The sequence below is a fragment of the Lepidochelys olivacea genome (genome assembly GCF_965140295.1).
Source record: "Lepidochelys olivacea isolate rLepOli2 genome assembly, chromosome: 5".
NCBI classification, from domain to species: Eukaryota; Metazoa; Chordata; order Testudines; family Cheloniidae; genus Lepidochelys; species Lepidochelys olivacea.
Genome location: NC_140415.1, coordinates 122,078,716 through 122,100,302, shown reverse-complemented (window position 1 = coordinate 122,100,302; position 21,587 = coordinate 122,078,716). Strand labels below are relative to the sequence as shown.

General features: G+C 41.6%; 1 protein-coding gene across 3 annotated transcripts in view; it reads left to right on the top strand.

Moving 5' to 3' along the window:
- The first annotated feature begins 862 nt into the window (after positions 1-862).
- The window catches only part of PTBP3 (polypyrimidine tract binding protein 3), a 119,062-nt gene continuing 98,337 nt past the window's right edge, over positions 863-21,587 (top strand). The window contains exons 1-2 of one of the 3 annotated variants that reach the window (XM_084628913.1): positions 2,889-2,949; positions 10,614-10,647. In XM_084628913.1, coding sequence (XP_084485039.1) covers positions 2,942-2,949; positions 10,614-10,647 — 42 coding nt within the window. In that variant the 5' untranslated portion in view covers positions 2,889-2,941. Of the gene's footprint in view, positions 954-2,837; positions 2,950-10,613; positions 10,648-21,587 lie in introns of those variants that run through there. The other 2 variants (XM_084628912.1, XM_084628914.1) reach the window with 2 other exon arrangements.

Genomic DNA, 21,587 nt, shown 5'->3' with positions numbered 1-21,587 from the left:
ACAACCATATAATCTTCCAATAACTTTCTAAAAGAGTTGAGTGGAATACTATATATATATATATATATATAAAATTTATACCTCACTGACCTCAAAGGAGTTACACCAGGAATTAACATGCCACCCAACTTCTACAGAAATGCCTTGTTGCCTTCTACAGAATTTGCCTTGTTGGAGTTGGAAGGGCAGACAAAGGTCAAAAGAGGCAACCAACCAGAGAAAGAGAGAAAAATAGAGAAGATAAGCAGCTACTGAAAGAGAAACAATGAAAACATGGCATAGAGATCGGGAAATCTACTCTAAAAGCACAAGTTTGCTTCCTATCAAAATTAAGGAGAGAGGGAAAATAAAAATACCTTCCCTCTTCTCTCTTTTAATTCTTCTAACCCTGAGAGAGCCTTCTCCTAAACTGTGTCTTCTTTCTACTATTCTCCACCAATGTAATAGGCAGGGTCACAAGACCTATCACAATAAGTTTGCTCTCTTCCATTGCAGCAATAAAACAAGGTAATTAATGTTTGTTCCAAATCTCTACTGGCCTTGGGTACCAACAGCGAATGGAAGTGAATTTAGGATTTTTGTATGGTAGTGAAGTCTAGATATTGTTGATGAGACTGACCATCTTCTATTTTTCTACCAATTATAAGAATATCCTCCACAGTATGTTAAAATCAGGCTTCAAATTTAGCTTGTAATAAGAAACATCTGTATTCTGCCATAAAAACAGTGGGGCTTTTTTCTTAGCATAACCTCTAAGGAAAAGACTTTTTTTAAGGACTCTGAAATGAGTTATTAATATTTTCCTCTCTCTAGTGATGGTGTTTTCATTATCACAAATTTTGAGTGACAGGACCTGATTAAGGTTCAGGAGGAGATGCACTTTCAAATTCATGTTTTCTGCCAAGTATCTGTGGATTCTACTTCAATGGCCCATAATGCGGCTTTTTGATCAGGTAAGTTTGTTTTGCTTCTGTATTTGGGGGGAACAATATAAAATTAATCTTACAAATTGAGCCCTCACCTGTCTTCTTCATTTTGAAGGGTGACCCTCATATTTTAAACCCATATTTTTCTCTGATCTGCACGAACCTGCTGTCATTTCACTTCCAACTACTTTAGAATACATGAATTAAAAAAAACCTGAACTTACAGGAAGTATTTGTAATTCTGATCTCAGCTCATTTTAATCTTCCTACAGTAAAAATGTTATCATGTCTTCTATTTAGAGTCTAGACAGCAGGGTGAGATCAGAGTACTGGGAAGCTTGTTGGTTTTGGTTTGCATGGGATTCAACTTAATGTCTTTTTGTTCCATTGTATGCTTTACTCACCCTCAATTTTGCTTTCATTCTGAAGCATCTAACCATAACCTGGTCTAGGGTGGAAACCATCTGAAACCACAGATTTTCACATGTTTTAACTCAACACAAGTTTGTGAATGCAGACTGACTTTAAAAGGCTTGCTCAGCTTTAAAAGACTTGAGAAGGTCCCATCACCCTTTGAGTCAGCATGTGGTATAGTCCTCTGCAACAGCCACCGTTATTATTTGTACTGTGGTAGCTCCCAGATGAGTCAATCAGGGTTGGGGTACCAATACGCTACATGTTGTACAAATACAGATGGGGCCACTGTCCTTTATGCCAAGAACTTATATTCTGAGACCCCCAATCTGCAGCTGAATCCACATGGACAGCTCTTTGCCCAGAGCGGTGATGCAGTAGGATTCTCATAGGTGTAAGGGATTGTTGTCTATGATTCTTCAGAGGAGTGCATATGGGACAGAAGGAAACACTGAAATACACCTTTATACAGCTACAGTTCACGCTGGTATTTTGTTACTTTTCTTATTTATAAACTTTTCACTTGAGCCAACCCACAGTGCGATCCATGACAGCGATGGGGCCAGTAACACACCTGGCCATACCCAAGGAGGCAGAGAAATCCCCCCCCGCTCATCTGAATCTGATGCAGCCACGGCACAAGGGCTCAGGCATGCATCGCAGAACAGGTGGCAGCTTCACCGCCAGGGCACCTCTGCGAGCAACAAAGGCAGAGCCCGGTCCTGAGCGGGGTGAGGACCCCACCCCCCCGTCTCTCTGCCCCTGAAACACAGGGGAATCACCCTGCCTGGCCCAGGGCGGAGTTGGGTGCATGATGCCCCAGAGAGCTACAGACAGGGCTCGGGGGAGGGGGGGGCAATTGCAGGCCTGGAGCTCAGGGGGCGCCACCAAAAGGTGGCCTGTGTAAGTAAAGTAAAATGGGCGGGAGATTTCGATTTCTCCACAGGGGCCTGGCAGCCAGGCGGTGACACCCCCAGCCCTAGGCCCCCCCAGCCCGTCTCCAGGGCCCCGCGACCCCTCACGGAGGGGGGGGGGTATCTCACATCCTCTTTCCCGGGCCAGGTGCCCGGCCCCTCGCTCTGCATGAGGCTGTTCCTCAGGCCCGGGTCGGCTACGCGCCAGCCCGGGACAGAAACGAGCCGCCGTCCGCGGCGGGAGCAGAGCCCGCCCCAGCCACCGGGAGCGCGCCCCGCGCGAGGAGCCTGGGGGCGGGGAAAGGGCAAGGAGGGGCCGGCTTGGCGCACACTTACGCGGAGGGTTACCAGAGTGTGTGTGTGTGTGTGGCGCGCGCTGAACGGCCCCGCTCGGAACAGCGGGGCGGGGCGAGGCCTTGCGCCGGCGACGTCAGGCGCTTGGTCCCGGCGCGCGCGCTACCTCGCCGTGAGGTTGGGCCTGGGTGTGTCGTCTGCGGAGGGGGGGGGGGCTCCCCCTGTCTCACCGCGGCGCATGCGCGGAAGGGGCAGCCCCGCCTTCAGCGCTCACTCCGTCCCTCCCTACCCCGGCTCCTCTCCCATCCTTCTCGCGTTCCCCTCCTGTGGCACCCGCCGCCGCGCCGCTCTCCCCCCCCCCCCGGTCCCTCGCCGCTTCTTCCTGTCTGTGCCATGGATGGGTGAGTACGCGCCTGGGCCCCCGGGGGCGCGCCCCGCTCCTCCCTGCGCCCACCCGGTCCTGGCGGCCGCTTTCTGCCCGTGGAGCTGGGGGGGATGTGGCCGGGTAGCGGAGGGTTCCCCGTAGGGGCGGGGCTGATCCCGTGTCTGAGGTGACTCGCCTCCCTCGGGCCGGTGGGGCCGCTCCCGCTGTCTGAGGAGGGTCCGGCGGGGGCGTGGGGGGCGCGAACAAGGCCCTCGAGCGGGGCCGGGGGGGGTTCAACTTCTCTGTTCGCTGACAGCGGGCGAGGCTCAAACTTGGCGCGGGGCCGGGGCGCGGGCGACGCTGCTGTGAGCCGCGAGGCCCCTGCCGGAGCGGCCGCTCGCCCCGGTGCCTCCCTCTTAGATAACGCTGGTGCGCGGCCGTGTCAGCCGGCCGCCGCGGCCCCTCCTGCCCCGGGCTGGGGGTCCGGGGCGGCGGCGCGGGGAGGTTTCGGTCCGCAGCGGGAGCTGCGGCGGCTGCCGTCGGCAAGGGGCAGGGCTGTGCCGGAGCCGCGCCCGGGAAGCTCTGGCGCGGTTGGGTTGTTGGTCCCCCTCGGTCAGCAGAGGGGCGAAAAACAAGGCGGACTGGAAGGCAGCGTGGGCCGTGCTGGGGAAGCCAGGGACAGGCTCAACCGGCTGCTGGGAGGGAGGGGCGCTGTGCGGACCTGCTAACGTCAAGGAGCGGAGCCTCCCAGGCTGCGGGTTGTGGTCGGAGCACATGATCGTTTCACGGAGTACTTGGGTCGGGCAGCGTCCCTGCCTGGCCTTAGGTGAAAGGGTTGGACATACTACAGCAATACTCTGATCTGTAGGGGACTGTTTGTGTTGTCGAGTTTCCTCTGTCGGAGGAGACTGCGCGTTATAGTGATGTAAACAACGGTTGGGGATACCTAAATCTGTCAAAGCCAAAGTCTTGATTTTATGCTGGTGTTACTTCCATTGACTTGAACATAGTTACTCCTGTTTTGCAGTGGTGAGCGGAGTGACTTCATATAATGTCAAATAAGGTTTCATGGTAGATTATATGAATGTCTTATATGTTCTCAACAATTAACCTGGACTCTTGCTAGGGGTATCACAGAGATACACCTCTAAGTACCTTCTTGCCACTTTAGGGTAAACATAATTAAACAGACACATGCTGTTTTGAATTCACAATTCTGAATTGTAAAGTGACAATTTAATGAGATTTTTGAAGACTGGAATTCAAGCTGCGATTTAAGTCCATACCTTCATGTTAGCTATGTTTTTTGTATGAAGCATGAAACTTCTGGGTTCTGGTATGTTGAACTACAATCACTATATTACTGGAGCACAATAGGAGTATTGATGTGGAAACAGAGTTCTGTGTTTGAATGAAGCATAACTGCTTCACCATATTATTACATAAGGTTAGACAGCAATTTGTATCTTTAGTTATATACTTTAAATACCATTTTATAAGATAACTTTAAGGCCTTGCTCCTGCAAACACTTAACACTTTATGCAGTGAGTAGTCCTTTTGACTTCAGTTGGACTACTCACCTGTCTAGTTAAGCACATGCATATATGTTTACAGAATTGGAGTATTAATCTGTACACTTTTACAACAAATTTTAAGGGGGAGGCTATTAATTCAAAACCGAGTTGATTTAAAAAATAAAATTAAAATTACTTGTGAGTTTCCTTGACAATATTGGTTTTTAAACAAAAAAGAAAATATGATGACAAACTGGAGAAATATTTTGTATGATTACACTGAGTTTCCGTAATCATATAAATGTTGTAACAACAGTAGGAAGAAAAGTGCTGTGGACGTCTGACTTTTAGTACATGGTGATACTTCAAAGCCAGTCCCATTCCTCTGTTAATTTAAAATCACATCTGATGTATTTATTTATTTTTTTACTTAGAGTACTTACAGGTAACACCTAAGAATACTGAAACAAATTATGGAAATTCTATATTTGTACAGCACCTAACACAGTGAAGCCCAAATTGATCATAGTCTTCTAGTGCTACATAAATGTTGTTAATAAAGTTGGCAGTCTTCCAACATAATGTTCTTTTGGAAATGCTGATTCATCTAAAGCTACATATTTTGCAGAATGTGTGGGTTTTGACAACATATTGTTAAATGGAACTGAAGGTTTTGACCTTATTGGTACGGAAGTTATGATTTTCTTTTTTGAAAAAACAAATTTTAAAAATTGAAACAAATTTATATTCTCTAATATTATAAAATTTTTTAAAAGTAAAACAAATATTTTGTTCTGATCAGAATGATTTTTTTTCTAATGGATTTTGTTTTAAAAGGAAACTTAAGATTGTGGGGGTTTTTTGGTTCTGTTCCAAAACAGATTCCCACTCCTCCCCCGTCCCTCCATCACAGAATTTCATATTAAACAAAAATTCTGGGTTCCCACCTAGGTATAGGCATTTTCTGTCTTTTCCACTTTGTATAGTTAGTTTCTTTCTCTATTTAATCATTTCTTCCTGTTAATGTAGATTTTAAGGCTGCAACAGGAAGCAGGATGGGGGAATGGAAGTGGTACTAGGTGGTAGATGTATAATACCTGAAAATACTTTCAATTCAATTTTTAAGTGACTAGATTTCAAGTTGAACAGCATCCTTTTCTGTGTATAAATAGTGAACAGTATACAAATTGTATAGGTTTGAATAAGTTTTAATTGTATTTATGTAACTGTATGTGAAGCCTCTAATAAAGTGGACAGATTTTGTTTTGCAGATGATAGTCTTTTATTACAGCCTTTAGAATAGCATGTGACGCACAACATAGTTTCAGTAGCTAAGTACAGCTGGGTTAGTTAAAGGTGAATTACTTTTTTTTGCACATCCAATTCCTGCTTTTGACAACCTTATTTGTCTTTGGTAAAGGATCTTAGGGTTGTTAATATCTGCTTAGATGCTCAAAACTGAGATGACTTTGTTTCCAGTTTTTGGTGCCCATTTGAGACTTGAAGGAAGTTTTATATTTAGTGGGCACCTACAAGCACTCTGAAAATTGGGCTCCTTGTGGGTTTCTCAGATTGAAACGCCAAAATTGGTAGTCACTTTTGAAAACCTAAGCCTTCAAGAAAGGCATAATAATTTAAAATTTAGGATTGGATTCAGTTTAACCTGGTTTTATTCTTAAATTCTTAAGAACTTATTTCATAACAGAAAATCTTAATTATATAAATCTTCAAAATGATTAAAATATTTTATAGCACTGTTTGTTGAGAAAAGTTGCATTTTATGTATTGAAGCTTTTATGCAAACTGTACATACAGGAGGAACTTCATTTTTATGGCACACTAAGGTTAATTTATACCTAAAATCAATGCTTAGAATGCAAGATTATACTAAATCAGGGAGGATTCATGTGTTCCTCTATGAAGTTTGGAACTTGATCTTTGCAACATTGTTCTAATGCATGACAATCAGAAGGAGGAACAGATTCCCTCTTTCATTGTCCCAGTGGAATGTAGTAAAAGGGAAATTGCATTTTAATTACTTTAGATCCAGTAGCAAGATTAAAGGAAAAGTATAAATCACTTCATCTGTGATTGTGATTTTGGGGAGGGGGTTGGGTCTACCAAAAACAAAAGGAAAATATGTATTTTCAAATAAGCTCAGTTACTTTAGTTGCAACAATTGTTGCAACTAAAGTAATTGAGCTTATTTAAAAATGTTGGAACAGTACTGGAACAAGAAATACTGGAACAATAAAAATGAATTGAGTAAGCACAGTTATTAGGTATTCATTTACAAGATACATCCAGCCAGTTTGTTACTGGGTTCAGTCTCTAGCTGCAACTGCTTCCAGCTGACAAGGAATTCCACACACAATGTTTTAGCCTTAAAGCTGCAGTAATCTCTTGCTCACTATAATTCTTAAGGCTTCATAGGCCACAACTTTTGTTTAAATAAAGCTGAAGTGCATTATAAATCTAAACACTTTTTTGCACCAATTTAACTGCGTTTCTAAACCAGTATACTTAAATAGTGCAAAAATAATGTATAAACAAGACCTACTATGTAGAAAGAGCACCTATCCCAAGCTCTGGATGTTCTTGACAAACTTAAATATTTTTAATACATGGAGTTTGTCACTTACTAACAACACACCAGCAACAACATGCATACAACAAAAAATTAATAAACCACCACCAGTATTTCCTTAGCCATATTCCAGCTCCTGATGGGCCACAGAACATTCTCTAAAGGTTAACAAACTCTGGCTGTTATGAACCTGTGTGGGATGGACCCTAACACATTGCTCTGCCAACAGTCTCCCTCGATCTCTTGCACCGTTTGAGCTGTAGCTCAGGCACCTCCTGTGATCACAAATTATGATAACCATATAAAATAATATAGTGGTCTTCTGTGTGTGTGTGTTTTTTTAAAAGCAAATCTATGCCATAATTACATCAGGAAATGATAGAGTTGGATTTAATTGTGTAATGAAAATATGGTTAGAGCACAGTACTTGAAATTTTCTTACAGTGTACTCTGGATGATTCAACAGTTGCACAATATCTGTATCCTTGATGTCGTTTTGTCTGTGACTGAAGTGAAACATTGATAATTTTTTCTCGTAAATTCATGACGAGATCAAGCATTTGAACGCAGTTGTTGGTGCATGATTGAGTGTACTGGAATTTAAAACTTTGAAGGGATAGCTTGTTAATTGCAGGTGAATAGTCTCCTAGAGTTTTCAGCTTGTACTGAGGAGGAAAGAAGCTAATAGCTTAACTCTTGAGTATTTGAAAAATATAGCTCAGGAAATTGATTCTGTATGATATAATGTTCATAATGGTCTCTTTCAGTCTTAAAAGGTGTAGCTGTAGATGCAGAAGTATCCCTCAAGATTCTTTCCCCACGCTCTGAAAGGTCCCCTCTGACACACACCACATCTAAATGTTTTTAGAGCATGAACCATTGAGAACTAAAAACTTTGCTTAAATGTTCATTATTCTGTTTTGGGTAGTCTTGTGTTCCACAAGCTTAATTTTTCACAACACCTGAAGAAAATGGTTATTTTTTAAAATCTTGAACATGTGAAAATAAGAGTCTGTTTTAATGAGCATGCAAATAAAACTATTTTCAACAGAAGTGGTATAGTAACCAGGAGAGCAGGATGAAGGGGAAAAGAACACTTTCCTTGGTTTCTACTGTTAATCCAGTTTTCCCCAAACCTCTGTTCCAAAAGCTGGTGAATGAACATTCATCCATAAGTCAGTGGTGTAACCATTGATCTGACTGCTCTGAGGTGAATTTTCTTAGTCATAGCACTTAAAGTCAGTTCAACTTTCTGCCATGCTTATTCATTAAAAGACATGATGCATGCACAATGGAATTTAAACCGGTTAGGGAGGACACAGATCATCATGGCTCAGCAGCAAATTCTAGGAGCAACTGGATCAAAAGAACACAGCTTTAGTGTATTTAAAAAAAAAAAAAGTGTTCACTAAGAGCTTACAATTTAACCAAAGCATTACTAATTTTTTTATATGTGCAGTGTACACAGTCACAAGAGTGATGATCCAAAACTAGTATAACATTCAGATAGGAGCAGCAAAGTTGTTGGATTTTCTGGTCTATTCCCAAAGCAGGATCCTTTCTAAGGGATCATTGATTGGTAACCCCTTCGTTGTCTTTATATGGCAAATGTGCATATCGTTGGTGGTCACTTGCAGGATGGTCTTGTGCGGGTCATGAAATACAGCTCTTCCCCATAGGCTGCAGGAGAGAGCTATACAGAGCTGTTCTTCTGCTTTTCATAAGGATCTGGGACAGAGTTTCCCTCTAAACCCTTAGCACCACCCAGGATGTGGGAGATCTTGGTTCAATTCACTCTTCTCCCTGATATTTGGACATGTATTTCTCACCTGAGGTGTGTCTGCCCTGCCCATGGAACTAAAGAGTCAGTCTCTTTCTCTGGCACAATTCAATGATATAATTATTTATACAAACTGGAACAGCTTCAACAAGAGAGATTGAGAGACCCACGTTAGAAAACTTCTCAAATATAAACAGAGTATGATTCACTATTGTCTTCTTGAGACGCCAAGTAGCTTGAAACAATGAATTTTAGAGGTTTGCCCTTTGCCCTTCATTCATTTCATTGGGGTGTTGAGAACTCTAAAGCTTAGAGATGGTACTAATACCAGTATTAAGGCCTGGCTTACATCTAAAACATAGGTTGACCTACCTACATAGCACAGGGGGTAAAAAATTTACCCTACAGTGTTACAGTAGGAAAGCTGCAGTGGTGTTGCTGAGCCGCTGTAGTGTAGACATATCCATAAGTACTGTATTTTATTGCTGTTCAGTTAAATGGATGGTATGGGGTAGGGTATGGAAGTGTTTCCCACTGGGAATGGGAATTGGAAGTTGCTGCAGGGAAGGAAATGCAGGAGAAAGAACAGAGGGACAGTCAGGGAAGTGGTTGAAAAATGGAGAAAGGAGAATAGAAAGGGAAGACGAGACAAGAATAGTGGGTGTCATAAATGTAAGCATATTTTCCCCACTGAGTGAAGCTGGATATCAGATAGCACTGAAGAAATAGTAACTGAACTTTTAGCTAATCTATAAAGGTCATATATTCTACCATCCATCTTTATGCAAATTTTTCATTGACATTAGTGGGACTGAGAATAGCACGTAGTCCTAAATTTATATCCCAGTCCAGTGTTGTGAACTCTCATGATTTTATTGCCACTCTTGCCACATTTGGTGTATTCGTAAAAGCCTCAGGTTCTGGAGTCATGTGGTTAGGTGAGAATCTCAGCTTTCATTTATAAAAGTTCATTCCTGGCCCTCATGGTTGCAGAGAAAAGCTTAAAAACATAATTTCTGAAGACTCAAAATCAGAAGGCAAATACTAGGCAAAAACAGAAAGCAAAAACCTTCTCCCCCCCCCCCCTTTTTTTAAAAAATCTTTGTGATTTTGTGGGCCTGATTTAACATTTTTGGCCACTTAGTTTCAGCATTGCCAACCCCATAGTTTAAAAAGTTGAATTCTTTCTACAGAATTAGTTTGATACCCCTAACTTAGTTTCTGGTGAAGCAGTTGAGGGTAGGAAAGGACAGATTTAATTGAGATCCTCTTGATTGACATATTTTCATGACATTTTCCTGATCTGCGGGAGGAAATGATTTTTTAAAATGTAACTTTCTCACTTCTGTAAAATCTATACATACACGCTCAGTTTTGAAGAACAGTGGAAATTTGGGCTACAAAAATAGACTTGATACATACTTGTAATTCCAGGGGCAGGGGAGAAATAAATGTTACAGTCCAGTGTTCCTTTTACTTTTACTTTTTTGAGGGTGTGTATGGAGAAATTATGTCAAAATGAAAAATTACATAATTGTATATGCCCTTTTTACAGTGACTGAGCGGAATTGCTATCACTTGCTGTGCTCCCACCAGCTAAAACTTTGCTTTATTTCATACTGTGCATTACTAGATTATCCAGTTTCCTTTGCAAAAAACAAAATAAAACAAACAAAAAAATTCCACAACTCATCACATTCTTTCCTTTATAATTTATAACAATGTTTTTCTTTCTTTCTTTAACCTTATTTATCACTGCCTTTGCAATAACTTGCTCTCTAACTTTTTCCATTTTCTCTCTTCATTTTTTTTCATACAGTGTTGTTACAGATCTTATAGCAGTCGGTTTAAAGGTAGGAATCTTTTTCTGTCCTTCCATATGCACTTGTTACCCTCTTTATTTATAGCACTTCTGTTTCTTGTTGATACCATATTGATGTTCATATCAATCATGTATTATTGTGCTATTTATGTCTTAGCAATGTTCCTGTACCTTTATTTCAGCCTTCAACATTTTTTAAAAAACTGAGCGTTCAGCAGTCAATCTCCTGTCCTTTATGAGTCCATATGAGTTTTTCTTACCAAACTTTAAAATGTTGATTCACTGGAAATTGAGTTTAGTGTTACAAATAGATATTGTTTATGAAGAGCAGTAATAGCTTGTATTCTGCACTCAGGACCAAGGACATAGAAAACTGGGACAGGGACATTTGGTGTCAGGTTTTTTTTGCTTCTGTTTAAGGCCCATTACATATGTTTTCAGTCTGAGACTCTAGTTCTCAAGCCCAGTTTACATTCAGATTTTGTGCATGATGCGTTAAGAAACTGGAGTCTTACAATTGTGTTTAAAAATGCCAAATTACAAATATTTGCACTGTAAAAAGATAAACAAAAGAAATAGTATTTTTCAGTTCGCCTCATACAAGTACTGTAGTGCAATCTCTTTGTCGTGAAAGTGTAACTTCCAAATGTAGGTTTTTTGTTGTTGCATCACTGCACTCAAAAAGAAAACAGTGTAAAACTGTAGAGCCTACAGGTCCACTCAGTCTTACTTCTTGTTCAGCCAGGCACGAAGACAGACAAGTTTGTTTACATTTAAGGGAGATAATGCTGTTTGCTTTTTATTTACAATGTCACCTGAACGTAAGAACAGGCATTTGCATGGCACTTTTGTAGCTGGCGTTGCAGGGTATTTATAGATATGCTAAACATTCGTATGCCCCTTCATTTTTCAGCCGCCATTCCAGAAGACATGCTTCCATGCTGCTGATGTTCATTTAGAAAAAAAAAATGCATTAATTAAATTTGTGACTAAACTCCTTGGGGGAGAATTGTATGTCTGTTTTACCTGCGTTCTGCCATATATTTCATGTTATAGCAGTCTCGGATGATGACCCAGCATGTGTTCATTTTAAGAACACTTTCACAGCAGAATTGACAAAACACAAAGAAGGTACCAATGTGAGATTTCTAAAAAGAGCTACAGCACTCAGTCCAAGGTTTAAGAATCTGAAGTGCCTTCCAAAATCTTGAGGGACGAAGTGTGGAGCATGGTTTTCAGAAGTCTTAAAAGAGTAACACTCAGATGCAGAAACTGCAGAATGCAAACGATCCAAAAAAAAAAAAAATCAACCTTCTGCTGGTGGCATCTGACTCAGATGATGAATATGAGCATGTATCAGTCTGCTCTGCTTTGGATCTTTATCAAGCAAAACCCATCATCAGCATGGACCCATGTTCTCTGGAATGGTGGTTGAAGCATGAAGGGACATATGAATCTTCAGCACATGTGGCATGTAAATATCTTGCAATGCTGGCTACACTGTTGCCATGCGAGTGCCTGTTCTCACTTTCAGGTGACATTGTAAACGAGAGCAGGCAGAATTATCTTCTGCAAATTTTAACCACACTTTGTTTGTCTGAGCGATTTGGCTGAAGTAGGATTGAGTGAGCTTTTAGGCTCTGAAGTTTTACATTTCATTTTTGAATGCAGTTTTTTTTTGTACATAATTCTACATTTGTAAGTTAAACTTTTATGATAGAGATTGTACTACAGTACTTGTATTAGGTGAATTGAAAAATGCTGTTTCTTTTGTTTTTAAAAGGTGCAAATATTTGTAATCAAAATAAATATATAGTGAGCACTGTACACTTTGTATCCTGTGTTGTAATTGAAATCAATATATTTGAAAATGTAGAAAACATCCAAAATATTTAAATAAATGGTATTCTATTATTGTTTAACAGCGTGATTAATCGAGAGAAATTTTTTTAATTGCTTGACAGCCCTAATTCATAGGTAGACAGATTTGTGATTAAAATTAAGATTGCCTCACAGACTCTAAACGTTTAAAGTCATGTTTGTGTACGTAGGACTTGACATTTTGGCATGTAAGTATTTTTAGGCTTATGCACAATGATTTTCAAAGATCCAAGATTGGGCGTGCAGTACCATACCATCAGATCACACAAAAAAGTGAGGGAGGTGGGGTAGGAATCTGGTAATTAGATAAAATTTTTAAGTTTGGTGAGGGTGAGTACCGTTCTGGTTGATCAGCTCTAGAATGAAATCCCATGACTAAAAACTAGATAGGTGGGTGGGGAAATAAATTAGATAATATCTCCTTTAGAGTTTTGGGAGAAAACGCTCTTGAGCATTGAGATCAATGTTCTATGGACAGAAGGGGGACTCTTTCTCAGGAGTATATTCTAGTTGACTTTCTTCTTTCTAAAGTATTTCCCCCCCAGTAAAAGCATGAGGAAAAGACTGAATTTGATTTTTAGTAAGCAGATTTGGTGGGTTAAACTAGAGGGGTAATTCATCTTTTTATGTAAAAAAAAAAAAATCATAACCATGATGCAACAGGCTCATTGAACACAGCATAAATTCAGAGCACATTATAAAGAGAAACTATCACCACATTTTTATCCTTTTGAGATCCAGCTTCAAATAGAATCCTTGCCTATAGGTCTTGACATCTTCCTAGTTTCAGGAGCTGTAGAGGGAATCCATATAGATAAGTGTCAGCCTTTAAGCCAAACACAATATTTAAATAATGAAAAGATACTTTTTTTTAGTATCATGCCTTGGTTACATGTATAATACTTGCAGTCTCAGTTATCCACATTAATTGTATATATCTTGATTCTGTAATATAGCTACACATAGGCAGAGAACCACAAAGCAGAGTTTTGCTGGACTGTGTAGAGGTTCTTATATTGTAATACCTATAGAGCATTAGTTGCTGTACAAAATTGAAAGATACAGTCTTGTATCTTGCTTATTTCATATTCATGGTTTGTACTTACCACTTAAGCACTTTGAGGAACAGTGAACACAATAGAAAAAAATCTTAAATGTGTTAAATTTACTATATAAGAGTCATATAACTGCGAGCAAAGGATATGACTAAATTACTCTAGAAATTTTTGTTAACTTCTTGGCCAGGTCCAAGATGATGTTTTTGGTGGCAATTACTAACGCAAGGAGGGTTTCAGAACTTTAGGCTCTCCTACCCTTTCATGGCCTTTCATAAGGACAGGGTGTTCCCTAGGCCAGTGGCTCTTAACCCTTCCAGACGACTGTATCCCTTTCAGGAGTCTGATTTGTCTTGCATACCCCAAGTTTCTCCTCACTTAAAAACTGCTTGCTTACAAAATCAGACACAAAAATACAATAGCGTGTCATAGCACACTATTACTGAAAAATTGCTTACTTTCTCATTTTTACCATATAATTATAAATCAATTATAAAATAAACAATTCAGTGTATACTATATAAAGCCGTATAAATAAGTCATTGTGTGACATTTTAATTTGTAGTGACTTCACTACTGCTTTTTATGTGGCCTGTTATAAAACTAAGCAAATATCTAGAAGAGTTGATGTACCACTTGGAAGACCTCTGGATATGCGTATCCCTGGTTGAGAAGCACTGCCCTAGGCAACATCCTAAGTTCATGCCTAAAGTAGTGTCAGCCTTTCTTCTAAACCAAACCATTAACTTTCTGGTGTTTCCCCCCCAAAGCCCCATTTGTGTAAGGCAAAAGAAGCACCTCCATATCTTGGATGTTCGTAGAGCCCTGGTGTTTTTCTTGGACCATACAAGACCCTTTAGATCTTTCCTCAGACCTTGTGGCTTATGCTGAAAGAGCTAAGGATCAACCAGTGTCATCTCGGCAAATCTCGCTGGGCTTCTGACTGTCAAATTCTGGTACGAGCTTGCTGAAGTGTCTCCTCCATCAAGAAAAACAGCTCACTCCATCAGAACTTAGTGCACCACTTCAGCTTTCCTGAGCAATGTTCCAATAGTGGATATATGCAAGGGAGCAACAGAGTCATCTGTGTATACCTTTCTGTTCATTATACCATCACTCAGTCCTCTCTTGATGATGCCAGCTTTGGCAAGTCAGTGTGGTGGTCTCTCCTCAGATGATCTGAAGTCTCCCCACCTGTAAATGAACTGCTGACGTCACCTACAGTGGAGTGAGCGTGCGCGTGTGTGCACAATCTACCTTCAGTGGACATGGAGAACAGTTTTTTTTGGTCTGATTCATTTGGAAGCTAAAAAATACATATCAGGTTTATGTTCAATGATTTAACCAGTGTAAAAAAAAATTAGTTTCAAAAGTGCTTTGTAGTCACGTAATAGGAATCCTATCTAGTGTTTTGCCTGGAAGGAGGATGTGTGGAAAAAGAGTTTAGTTCACTTTAATTAACTGCAGGGAGTTATGGACCTTCATTTATTTGTAATTACAATCTGTGAATGGTATTCCAAGACCTAATGAAGGCATGCAGCCTGAAACAGGCTGCTGGATGAGCAAACCACTGAGCCTCACCACTAGAGCTCAGGTCTACTTACAAACCCAACCCCTTCAACATATAGGAAAGAGTATTACTCCGCATAACATCTGCAGGTTCAGGAGGCCAAACAGCCACTTTGCAATAAATATAACAGCTATCATGATAGTGAAATAAGATAAGTCTGGTTCTTTGTCTTTGACTTTTTTTTCTGTTGGTGGCATCCCACCATCTGCCAACCAGTAAGTTCTGACACAGACTTTGTTCAAGTTCCATTTTTTTTCTAGCTATGCAGGTTTCTCTTGTTTTGTTCAGATTAGCTGCTCAGAATATTTTCTGTTTTTGTATTGTTTGATATTGGCTTCCTGTTTTCAAGTAGAGGTAGTTTGAATAACTTGTCAAGATTCTTAAATGAACTATGTAATGTCTTACCAATCTATTCATGAATCACCATAGGATTGTGGACTTAGGTATCATTTGAGCCTTTAAGAGAATGATCACTGTAACTCCAGCTTCTCAAATACTATCTCTTAAAAATGTATTGTTGGTCATCATTTTGAATATGAAGAACTAAAGATTCAGGCCCTGTTGGCTACTTTTCTCCTAAGCCACATTTCCTACCATGGGAAGCTAGGTTGTGTGGATTGGGAACTCTTAATTACTGCCTCTCGTTATAGTGTGTATAGCAACACTCATTTTTTCATGTTCTGTGTGTGTGTATTTTCCTACTGTATTTGCCACTGCATGCATCTGATGAAGTGGATTTTAGCCCACGAAAGCTTATGCTCAAATTTTAGTCTCTAAGGTGCCACAAGTACTCCTCATTCTTTTTCCTGATACAGACTAACACGGCTACCACTTTGAAACCTGTCTCTAGACTGTAGTTTATAAAAATAAGTTCATAAAAGTAAGTTCAGATAAATTCTGCTCATCTTGTGTAAGTGGATACAACCTTATATACAAACATTATGACCTTGTGGGTGTCTCTTATCTCATAGTCCTGAAACTTGTTCCATCAGGCCAAAAACAATATGTCTGAGGAATGTGTCTATCTCAGAGGTATGCAAGGTTGCAACTTGGAGTCAGTTTGAGCATTTATGCAGCATTATTCTCTAGACTTGGCAACTAGATATGCTGTCCAATTTGGGAGAATAGTCCATCAGTTTTCAGCTAGCTCTTTACAGGCTGACGTTATTGGAGGTTAATCTCCCCAAAGTGGAAGCATCCTTGACATCTCCAAAGAACTAGATACAGAAGATAACTCTTGTACTCCCGCAACTTTAATTTTGCCTCTGTAGTAGTGAGTGGAAGACTTGTACTGAAAAGAATGTGGGGCTGTTCTCTCAAATAAAATATTTCTTTCAATTTTTGTCCCAGTTTTGGTCAGTTCAGTCTTAAATAAACTATTTCATTTCCTTACTACATTAAAGAAACAACTGCAGAATCCAGGCCTTTCTGCTTTTGTTTTCTCCCAGTATGCTAATCTCAGACTATGTTGCAGAAGGTCATGTGGGGAGAAGAGAGGAAAATGTGGCTTTTTACAGATGACACCTTTTTTTGTTTTTTTTGTTTAACATGTAAGTATTCCTTGTATCATATACAGCAGGGTAATGAATTTATGTGAATTTACTAGGAAAAAAGCCAGCACTGGAGATTGGCGAGCAACTGGAAATTTGCAAAATATCCAGAAAATCTATTTAGTTTGTGGAGAGAGAGGAACTAACTGCTGAAATGTAGGTTTCCATGGTTTTTGGAACCAAATAAATGCAGTGAGTTTTTGATTCACCATAATAAAATATAAGAAATATCTAGTGTTTTTCCCCTTTAAAATTGTATAATACTTCCATCAATCTTGCAAAACTGTCGAAAGAGCTTATCAGCATGGGGAGAAATCTAATTCACCTTTATTTGCATAAGAAAATGACAATCCCTACTCAATAAAATCATGCACATATTAAGTGTGCAAATATTCATCTGGACACACACTATATGCCTATTTCTTATCCTTTTCACTCTGATCAAGTAGGTCACACTCTGACAAGCCCCATTTGTATTGTTGATACAGATACTCCATCCATTACTCACTCACCTTTCATGTCTGAGACATCAGTTATCTTCCCTTTCCCACCAAATCCATTACATCTCGGCAGAAGCACTTCAAAACCACAGTCACTCATCTGTTCCCCTATTGCCAGGTGCCTGACCTAGCTTCTTGAATGCTCCCTTTTAGAATCATACCCTGCATTCTCCAGAGGGACTGAGGGTTCTGCCTTATTCCCTGCATGTTTATGGAGAAGCACACTAGAGCTTTTGGGCTCTTTGACCCTTCCCTGGATGGGGAACTAAGGGCTTGGCTACACTTGGGAGATACAGTGCAATAAAGGAGCCCCGGGCTCACTAGCTCACTACCTGTCCACACTGGCAAGACACGTAGAGCGCTCTGACTCTGCGGCTACAGCGCTGTTGATACTCCACCTCAGCGAGTGGAATAATGTTTGCTGCGCCCTCGCTGGAGCACCGCAGCACCACTTTAAACGAGGTGTTGCTTTACTGCACTCTGATCAGCCTCTGGAAACGTCCCATAATCCCCTTAAGTCAAGTGGCCACTCCTGTCATTGTTTGGAATCGGCTATAGGAATGCAGAAATGCCCTTTGAAAGCTCCGTTTCTGACAGCCAGCTGCTTATTTGCTCCGAGACAAAGCAACCATTAGTTTGGAATACTGTGTGAGAGAGAGGCGACGGGGGCGGGTCTGTTGCTGTTTGAACTTACAAGACAGCATGCTGACGTGATCTCAGCCCCCCCTAAAACCCACTCTCTCTCCCCGACATATACACAACAGACTCCATCACACCCCACCCCACCCATTTGAAAAGCACGTTGCAGCCACTTGCATGCTGGGATAGCTGCCCATAATGCACCACTCCCAGTGCCGCTGCAAGTGCCGCAAATGTGGCCACGCCAGAGCACTTGAAGCTGTCAGTGTGGACAGACTGCAGCGGTTTCCCTACTGTGCTCTACGAAGGCTGGTTTAACTCAAAGCGCTCTACATCTGCAAGTGTAGCCATGCCCTAAAGCTATAGCTACACTAGAGAGCTTACAGCTGCACTGCTGTAAGCTCTCTAGTGTAGCCAATCTAAGACAACAGAAGAGAGCTCTCCCGTCAATGTAATTAATCCACCTCCAACGGTCAGCGGTAGTTATGCTGATGGGAGAAACTCTCCCACTGACATAATGCTATCCACACTGGCTCTTAGGTCGGTGGCTCTTATGTCGCTCAGGGGGGTGGCTTATTCATACCCTTGAGCAACATAAGTTAGATCAGTATAAGTGTTAGTGTAGACATAGCCTGAGTCTTAAGTCTGCCTCCAGAGGCATAGGGAATTAGAAACTAGGGTCAGTTGTGGGATAAACGCTGCAAGGCAACAGAATGGGAGGAGTCCCTTAGATTTATTAATCTCAGCTAGCAGAAAGGTGAGGCTAGAATAGCCCTGGCCTAGGAGAGGGGAAGTATGAAAGAACTAGGATTGTGGGGAATGTAGGAGTGTGGGGAAAGGCTCATCCCAGCTGAACAGCAGAGCACATGGATGAACAGTTGTAAAGTCTACAGTCCAAGCAGTGCAATAGCAGAAGCTGTTCTCTTATTAACTAAGAAAACAATCAGCAGTTCCCACTGCCTGGCAGATGCAGTATCAGTTATACGTGGTACACATTTTTTAAGGTTTTCGCAACCATGAGGGCTTGAAACTTGACCATTTCTGTACGTGAAATTTGAGATTCTGTACAAGCTGAAGGAGATGGTTCAACTTGTATTGGACAACATTGTATTTGCCATGGATGAGCATGACTTCTTTTTAGTGGCTGGTTTGTATATAATTAACAGTAGAATTCCAGACAGCTCATTGCATAGACTAACGTTTTGAATGGCTTTTCCTGGCTCAGTAGAAATTTTTCTGTTCCTTTCCAGAAATGTCGTTATATCTTAAGTGTGTGTAACAAGTGTGTCAAATATTCAAAAGAAAAGTGACAAAGGTCAGCACGATCCACACAATTCAGAAATTGCCATGTCTTTTTTTTTTAAAAAAACACTATCATTTGTTTAATATGTTTCTCAGCAGTAGAGCAGAATAGTAGTGTATAAATTAGGGCTTGTAATAGGGAGTATCACAGTTTGTCATCTGTTGAACCATCAAATGAGATTTTGCATTCATAGAATCATAGAATATCAGGGTTGGAAGGGACCTCAGGAGGTCATCTAGTCCAACCCCCTGCTCAAAGCAGGACCGATCCCCAACTAAATCATCCCAGCCATGGCTTTGTCAAGCCTGACCTTAAAAATATCTAAGGAAGGAGATTCCACCACCTCCCTAGGTAACGCATTCCAGAGTTTCACCACCCTCCTAGTGAAAAAGTTTTTCCTAATATCCAACCTAAACCTCCCCCACTGCAACTTGAGACCATTACTCCTTGTTCTGTCATCAGCTACCACTGAGAACAGTCTAGAACCATCCTCTTTGGAACCCCCTTTCAGGCAGTTGAAAGCAGCTATCAAATCCCCCCTCATTCTTCTCTTCTGCAGACTAAACAATCCCAGTTCCCTCAGCCTCTCCTCATAAGTCATGTGTTCCAGTCCCCTAATCATTTTTGTTGCCCTCCTCTGGACTCTTTCCAATTTTTCGACATCCTTCTTGTAGTGTGGGGCCCAAAACTGGACACAGTACTCCAGATGAGGCCTCACCAATGTCGAATAGAGGGGAAGTCCCTCAATCTGCTGGCAATGCCCCTACATATACATCCCAAAATGCCATTGGCCTTCTTTGCAACAAGGGCATACTGTTAACTCCTATCCAGCTTCTCGTCCACTGTAACCCCTAGGTCCTTTTCTGCAGAACTGCTGCTGAGCCATTCGGTCCCTAGTCTGTAGCAGTGCATGGGATTCTTCTGTCCTAAGTGCAAGACTCTGCACTTGTCCTTGTTAAACGTCATCAGATTTCTTTTGGTCCAATCCTCCAATTTGTCTAGGTCCCTCTGTATCCTATCCCTACCCTCCAGCATATCTATCTCTCCTCCCAGTTTAGTGTCATCTGCAAACTTGCTGTGGGTGCAATCCATACCATCCTCCAGATCATTTATGAAGATATTGAACAAAACCGGCCCGAGGAGCGACCCTTGGGGCACTCCACTTGATCCCGGCTGCCAACTAGACATGGAGCCATTGATCACTACCCGTTGAGCCCGACAATCTAGCCAACTTTCTACCCACCTTATAGTGCATTCATCCAGCCCATACTTCTTTAACTTGCTGGCAAGAATACTGTGGGAGAAAGTGTCAAAAGCTTTGCTAAAGTCAAGGAACAACACGCCCACTGCTTTCCCCTCATCCACAGAGCCAGTTATCTCTTCATAGAAGGCAATTTAGATTAGTCAGGCATGACTTGCCCTTGGTGAATCCATGCTGACTGTTCCTGATAACTTTCCTATCCTCTAAGTGCTTCAGAATTGATTCCTTGAGGACCTGCTCCATGATTTTTCCAGGGACTGTGGTGATGCTGACTGTCCTGTAGTTCCCAGGATCCTCCTCCTTCCCTTTTTTAAAGATGGGCACTACATTGGCCTTTTTCCAGTCATCCGGGACTTCCCCGGATTGCCATGAGTTTTCAAAGATAATGGTCAATGGCTCTGCAATCACATCCGCCAACTCCTTTAGCACTCTCGGATGCAACGCATCTGGCCCCATGGACTTGTGCTTGTCCAGCTTTTCTAAATAGTCCTGAACCACCTCTTTCTCCACAGAGGGCTGGTCACCTCCTCCCCATGCTGTGCTGCCCAGTGCAGTAGTTTGGGAGCTGACCTTGTTTGTGAAGACAGAGGCAAAAAAAAGCATTGAGTACATCAGCTTTCTCCACATCCTCTGTCACTAGGTTGCTTCCCTCATTCAGTAAGGGGCCCACACTTTCCTTGACTTTCTTCTTGTTGCTAACATACCTGAAGAAACCCTTCTTGTTAGTTTTAACATCTCTTGCAAGCTGAAACTCCAGGTGTGATTTGGCCTTCTTGATTTCACTCCTGCATCCCCGAGCAATATTTTTATACTCTTCCCTGGTCATTTGTCCAATCTTCTACTTCTTGTAAGCTTCTTTTTTGTGTTCAAGATCAGCAAGGATTTCACTGTTAAGCGAAGCTGGTCGCCTGCCATATTTACTGTTCTTTCTACAGATCGGGATGGTTTGTCCCTGTAACCTCAATAAGGATTCTTTAAAATACAGCGAACTCTCCTGGACTCCTTTCCCCCTCATGTTATTCTCCCAGGGGATCCTGCCCATCCGTTCCCTGAGGGAGTCAGTCTGCTTTTCTGAAGTCCAGGGTCCGTATTGTGCTGCTCTCCTTTCTTCCCTGTGTCAGGATCCTGAACTCGATCATCTCATGGTCACTGCCTCCCATGTTCCCATCCACTTTAGCTTCCCCTACTAATTCTTCCCAGTTTGTGAGCAGC